Source organism: Montipora capricornis, chromosome 10 (genome assembly GCF_036669925.1).
Source record: "Montipora capricornis isolate CH-2021 chromosome 10, ASM3666992v2, whole genome shotgun sequence".
In the NCBI taxonomy this organism is placed as follows: Eukaryota; Metazoa; Cnidaria; class Anthozoa; order Scleractinia; family Acroporidae; genus Montipora; species Montipora capricornis.
In genome coordinates, this window is record NC_090892.1 from 13329377 (window position 1) to 13336876 (window position 7500).

Genomic DNA, 7500 nt, shown 5'->3' on the forward strand with positions numbered 1-7500 from the left:
CGCTGTGAGATGGAAAGGTGTCCCTGGGTGAAAGACGAGTTTAAAACGACAAGTAAAAAGGGTGACAAATCGTCCCAAAAAAACTTTATAAAATTCGGCTGGAATACCGTCCATCCCAGGCGATTTACCCGATTCCATTGTTTTTAGGCTCTCTAAGCATTCCGTTGCTGACAGTAGGCCTTCGCAAGATTCTTTTTGATTATTACCGAGCTTTGTTTCAGTAACCTCAGGGGAAAAAAAAAGATTATCATGATCATTGACATCAACACTTGCAGTCGAACACAGCAGTTACTTAGCTGAACACACGCGCAAGCGCCGAAACAAGTTTACTAACTCATTTTACCGGTTCAATTTAATTAATTTGTCCTTGGCTCTGGACCGCGACTCACTCAAAGAAACTATCTGATGTCCGCAGTGCTTCCTCTCTCCGGAAGCGTAGGAGAAACCAACTGCTCGCAGGTAAGTGCACCTTGAACGCTATCACCTGAATTGTTTTAATTTAGCAATACACTGAAAAAAAGTTGTCGGTAGTTCGGTGTCTAGCTTGATGGAACGGTTTTGGAAAAAAAACAAGTTTGAGAGACTTTGTTTCAATTACTGTGGTAGGGCATTATCGAATAAGAGCATTTACTTAAAGAGAGAAAAGATCAACTGCCGGTAGTTATTTACTTTTTACGTGTCCAAAGCATGAGCCTTAATTTCCCTATTGAGTAAACATGATCGACGATTGGACGGTTTTCAGCACAGAAGCGATAGTGGGCATTAAGCAGTTAACCTGAACAAGAATGTCACTTAACAACAGGTTTGAACAACAGACGCTCTGCACATGCGAAATGTTCATAGGATTTTTGTACATTGTTTTATCGTACTTTGTTTAACAGCGACAAAAATGACCAAATCTAAATTCATCTAGCAGCATGCATACTACAAGCTCGAAGATCGTATTTTTAACATTGTTAATGTGTAAAACTATTTTTTGTCCTTCATTAGTTACATTACAATAAAATACAATACAAAAATCTTTATTTAACGAACCACATTAATATAATCTCAAATATTTTTTTTTTTTTTTTTTTTTAACTTGTGACCCTCAAATTACGTGATATCGCTGTGGAGCACAGCAACGCAGCCAGATGTAATTATAGTAGCTGTTGTCAATTTTTGATGAGAGAGGAAAACCGGAGTTCTCGGAGAAAAATGTTCGAGACAAGTTGACATCAGCCCACATACTATCGCAGAGTAAGAGGCGCAAAGAGAACCACGACGCAAGGCTGACTTCTTAAGCCAGACAGTCTTACGGGGACAAAAAGAACAGGGGAGTAATTCTTACTCGTCCTTTCTCAACTGTCCCTGTTGCCTTAACGAACTGTTAAATAACAACTGGGATTTAAAGGTTGGCTGTTATTTTTCTTAAAATCCCGCAGACCTAAAGAAGAAGACTACCATGTATCGGGTGGAACTTCCTTCCCTTGGCCAACCTCCAACCTTTTTGAGAAGTGATCACGTATCATTTTGGGAAAGCAAGCCTACCTTGAGCGCTATTTTCCTCACTGACACCGCTAACTTCAGGGGACGCATGACTTCCTGTTACCACAAGGATTGCGACAGGCTTGCAAGAGTAACTCCTCAAATGCTGCAATTTTTGCAGAAGACTATTGACGTCATCGTATTCGTGGCCAATGACGTCACCGAGCAGTCATGTCCCCAGTCCGCTGATGTTTCAGGTAGGAGACTACCGGAGCCCGATAGATTTGTAACCCATTTTCTACCTGTGAAATAGCAATTATCGTTAATTCCTAATTTGCTCTGAATTTACCATAGATGGTTTTCAATCACGTGATAAGGCGGCCACGTTGGTGCACAAAACAATAGCAAATTAGAGCGACTTTCATATGACCTTGAAAAATAAACGTAAAAACAGAACATAAACAAAAATGCAAAACATTAATTGGCTTGTCGAACAAAAAAAAAAAAAAACAAAACAAGCGGAAATTTTTCATTGGCTTGGCGAACGCGGATGCAAACAATGTCATCTCTCCGTGGAAATTTCTGGAAAGCGATCGGCATGTCGCTTTGACGTCATTTGAAATGCGGTAATGTGATTGGGCAATCGAACTGTTTACTGCCTATACTAGGAGTTTCCTTGGAGGGAATAAGGAGAAGCTTTGTCTTAATTTTGCCAAACATTGGTCAGTGAAACAAATTACGAGCACTTTTTCAAGATCATACGACAGTCGCTCTATGGCCGGCTCATGTTTTGCACTATAATAGTCAAATTCCCAAAAGAATTTTTCCTACATTGTTTTGTGCACCTACATAGCTGCTGTGACATCAGATGAAAACCATCTATTATGGTTAATTTAGAAGTTCTGAAAGCTTGATATGGATCATGGGGATTTATGGTCATATCTATTTTAAAAGATAATCCAAGTGTATGGACATAGGACTCGAGCCGGGCACTTAGCCACTTGTCCACCACACGGCTAGCTCGACACTCAGGGACAACATTTTAAAGCTATTTGATAAAGTACGACGCAAGCATAAGCACAAGCAACATACGCAGGCGCAGTAGCGTTGTGATAATTGGTACCTTTCATTAGAACAAAAGACATAATTAACAACAAGTTAATGCGCCTGCATATGCTACTTATGCGTATGCTTGCGTTGTACGTGTAAACCAGCCTTAGTTAATACTGAATTATCATTCGGCAACAAACAACATTAGACACTGCAAAAGGTCGGTTACCAAACTTCACGACAACACTTTAAAATCTAAGCTTACGCCTAATTTATCGAGCCTAGGCCTAATTACTCTTCGGCGATGATATTCTATAAGAAACTTAAATAAATCTGATTTTTGAGACCGCGATGTTTTCATCTCCAGTGGTGAGGCGAAAAGAAGCGGTCCCTATGGAGTTGAAATTGCGGGTTCAAACCCAATCCACGTAAAGAAAACTGGTCGCTTTGTTGGTAGTCACAAATGTGCATATCACACGGTATTGAAATAATCTCCCATCGAGTAAATTTAGTTTACATGTATTCTCTCCAGTATGTCTAAACTTCCCTGCCCCGAGGAGAACTCATACTTTCCCAACCTTTACGATTACCTGCGAGCGCGTTAGACCACTCGGCCACCATGACACACTTCTCTTATCAAGATGAAAGCAAACGTTTAATGTGGAATCTTTCCGCCCGCCATTATTGATTCAGTATGAAACTATTCGATAAAATGGACAGATGCTTTTTCTTTGAGAAAGGCAAGCTTTAAAGGTAAGGATAATTTTCTACGTTATTTCTAGATCTTGCTTCGTATTTTTGTGTTCCACTGTGAACATTATTTTGCATAGAATGAATACTTCATTAGAAGTATTTTGCATAGAGCGAAGACTCCAATATTTCTTGGGAACCAGTTTATTCGCCGTTTTGACGTAGAAAGAAAATAAGAAAATAGCTTTCAACGGCCAAACAAGATAAAAAAAATGAAATTAAGTTAAAAAAAACGGATTAGCTATCGCCGTCATGGGGACTTCGTAGCTTTCCCCGACCCAAGTACTAACCTCATTCGGAGAAGCTTAACTTTAGCTGACACTTGGACTAGCATCAACGATTGTGATCCTTGTGTTAAATTCGCACATTTTCTCTTGTCGAACTTTATAAAACTTGAAAGAAAAAAAAGCAAACTAACAAAAGCCCGGTGTCTTGCCGTCATTTTGTCACAGTTGCATCCTTTGTTTTGTGAGTTGTCAGTATTAAACACGCAGGTAACTTGATCACAGGCGGCCGCTAAAATCGATGTCACTTTCGATTTTGCGATTCTACTTGTACGACCAAAAGTACGATAGAAAAATTGAACTCTGATTGAACGTAACAAAAATCTCCCGAAATGTTTTTCACTGATGGCAAATTGTTCTATTCTCGATCGATACCTCCTAAAAGTTTCCTTCTGTTCTCCTTAAAAACTACATATAAATATTTATTTACTTCTGCGTCAATAGTTGTTTTGCATAAAGCAGGCTAGCAAAATCTGTACCTTGCTTAGTTCGCATTTTTGAGAGTTAAAATAGAATTTTTGGTGATATGTTCCTGACAGTAAGTCGCATATTTTGATGTTCCCCATCCAGATACTAACCCCGCTGGAAAGGAAAACCTTAGTAACATTGGTAACATTGGTCTCGGAAAGCTGTGAGAATTCCCATATCCCCACAACTTTTTTAAACCTAAATATCCCGTATCCTGATCGCTTCTCGGCCTTTTGGCGCAGATTAGTTTCTCGGCCAAGGGCTACGGTCAAGTACCATTGTACTACGCACGGTACTTTTTTCGGCTGCTTGTCTGTTCTCTCGAGAAGCGATCACTAGAGTTTTTTGGTTTCGTTTTTGACAGTCTTTTGTTCAGCTCGAGTGTAGAATCATGACGAACTTTTTTAGTTTCTGAGAACTATTTAATACTTGTAGCTTTTGTTGAGTTAGGGAGAGTTTTGGCGATCTCAACCCGGACTGGACTACTGGATTTAAGCTTTTTTCTTAACGAGATTTCAAGCTATTGTGAAACGTTTGGTACCAAGTTACTCTTATACTGAAATCAAGATTATGAAATTGTAAAATCAGAACTTTGGACTAGACTATAGAACACGCAATTACGGAATTTTAGATTTTTGAGCATTGAGAGAAATAAAGTACAGATGTTGTCTTCTTGTCTTCGCCACGGCAGATTCAAGGACGTTCGCGCCCAAAATGTTCCCACGTACATATTTTTTTAAAACTTGTTACGCGGAAAGGTAATGATCTACCTTTGCCAAAAAGGCAAAAAAATGGGGGGTCGACGGTACTCGTTTTTGAGATCATGAAGTGCACTTTTAGAAGATTGCGTTATTTTAAGACGATCGTAGCTTTACAACTGTCAGCAATAAGAAAGATACATTGGTAAAATTTAGATCAGGTAAACGTACTTAATTCAACATAACTAATATAACTAAATTAAGTTTGCAGCTGATGTCTTTTTCTGAGGTGAAATAAACGATACATATTAGTCTAAGAAAGAAAACTTCGGTCGCACGAGAGCATAAAAGGCGAAATATCACGGTAACTTCTCAAGCACAGATTTTTTTTTGTTTTTTGTTAAAATGGACAAAATCGGAAAAGGAAGTAATCTAGGGAAAGAAAAATAGTGGTCAACGAGCATTCAAGAGAGTAAAATCGCTGCGAAGTTCTCAAAGCGATTGTATATTCGCACTGTCACGTAATTGCGGGACATTTACGAGAAGACCTGGGTCCACAGCTATCCCATAATGCCACACACTTTCACTTTCCATTCTTGTGGAAAATGTTTGCGCCTTTAGCATCGTGTTTACCTTCGTGGTCTGCGATGCATGAAGTGTGCGTTACATGGGCGAAAAAATGGGCAGTAGCAATGGGCGCGAACGTCCTTAAACAGTTTGCAAGGAACTAAACCAGGATTACGGCACCGGACTTCGAATGTAGGGCCCGGTTGTTCGAAAGCCGATTACCTTAATCCAGGATTAGCGTATAGTAAACATTTTATTTTATGTTTTCAACTTTTTGGTAACAGTTTTCTTTGCTTATTTTTGTTTTTCAAGATTGAATTCTTCTAATGTAAAGTTTTACCGAATATCAGCCTTGAACAGCATTTGGGAGTAGAGAATAAAACTCATTTTAAAACTCTGCTTTTTAACAACTGACCCAGGATGATAAGTTGTCGAACTGTGATTTGTAATTTCGGATGATTTGAGGCTGATCTGGTATTTTTTGGATAAACGGAGTTAAGGAAGCAGGTAAAACTAATAATGAGTACTTACAACAAACAACTTCAAGTTATATTACAGGTTTATCTTGCTGGTAATCTCTCGCCATTTTCCGAAGCTTACCTGTACTTGAAGTTGACTGTAACTGGACAATTTGTGTTAACTGTTTGCGCATTCCACGGATACGCCTTTGTAGGTTTTCCTTATTTTCTCTGCTACCACAAGTCCTTGGACACAGCGTCCTAAATTAACGATAGCAGTAATATTGAAAGCAAATTAAGAATTAACTATAATGGTTAATTTAGAGAAGAGATCATGTCGTAGATTTGTTGACTTACCGCTTTTAACCTCGTTCCCAGGACCTTCCCTTTCACTTTGGGGTGGGACGGGAAAGCCAAAGGGGAAGTCCTGGTAACGAGGTTGATACCCCTAAGTTTGGCTGACTCAACTCGCAAAAATAAAGTGCCTATATGGTTATAAAGCAACAATAGCAATAGTTTTCGGATTAGTGAAGAGATCTTGTCTTAAACACAAACGGGCGAAAAAAAAAGAACTTTCTTTTTCAACATATGATTCTTTCCATTCTGAGAGCAACTTAAGACTTCTTTTCATGCGCTATGATTGGTTGAGTAGGAGGTGTACAGTTAAGGTCAGCAACTACTCATATCCCAGCGGCCGAAGCAGTATAATGCGTCTCTCCTCTGTCTTTATATATACATAGCAAATAACAAGACTAACTCAAAGACGCGGTAAAAATAAAATTGGCCAAAGTCGTCCAGAAGCATTATCATGCGTCTCCAGCAAAAAACGTCTTTGAAAAATGTGTTTTGACATTCAAATTTAGTATCACCCAACTAGTGGACTAATGCAAATCCTGAATTTTGATTGGCTACGCTACTAGATGACTATTAGTAATAGTCCTCAAGTATCGAAAAGCGTGACGCTTTCTTTCGTTTTATTTCGGCCAAATAATATTTCTTCAAGTTGCATTCGCTAACTTTATTATTGCCTTTCCTGTCCAACTGGTTGGGTGATACTAAATCAAATAGACCCCTCGCTTTCAAGGGCCACGGGTCAATAGCCCCATTCGGCTTCGCCTCGTGGGCGATTGACCCGTAGCCCTTGGGGGCTACGGGTCTAGTTGTTAAATATCAAAACCCATGGAAAATAAACAACGCATTGTGGCTCCTTTAGCTTTTTGTTGTTATTATTATGTAAGTCTGTAAGTTCGAGAGCCAATTCAAAACCGCTTTCAATGTTGTGTGAGTACAGGACTTCAAGGACGGGACACACTAGGCGATAAGTCACTGCAACACGTCGCGGGGACAAGTAGCCGCAACAATTCGCCTCGTGTGACATGGGTAATTATTTATGCAACAATCATTCTCGCTCCGGCAGGATTTTGTCGCTGCGATCAGTTGTACGAGTTCAAACCGTTTGAATTCTTGCGACTGATCGCAGGAACAAAATTAGCGAGAGCAGCATTGTCGCACCGTGTGTACACGTCCGGCAACCAGTCGCCATGACAACATATAAATGAACGTATGAGAGAGCGTCACATGGTCCACCATATTGAATTATAAAACTAGTTCACATTCGCTCTCATACGAGATCACTGCGTGTGCACCAGACAGGCGTCGTGTCGCAGGACTCAAGCGGTAAGAAAGGATAATTAGCTGCATTGATTGACGAACTGACATTTTTGTTTCTTCAACTTGTAGAAGATGGTATGGAGAACT

General features: G+C 39.6%; 1 protein-coding gene across 1 annotated transcript in view; it reads left to right on the plus strand.

The window, feature by feature from the left end:
• LOC138019271 (uncharacterized) overlaps positions 1 to 7500 on the plus strand; it is a 38709-nt gene that overhangs the window by 30278 nt on the left and 931 nt on the right. Inside the window, exons 5-6 of the mRNA XM_068866002.1 lie at positions 1425 to 1724; positions 7483 to 7500. The exon at positions 7483 to 7500 is cut by the window's right edge and continues 931 nt beyond it. Of these exons, the coding sequence (XP_068722103.1) occupies positions 1425 to 1724; positions 7483 to 7500 (318 nt within the window). The remainder of the gene's footprint in view (positions 1 to 1424; positions 1725 to 7482) is intronic.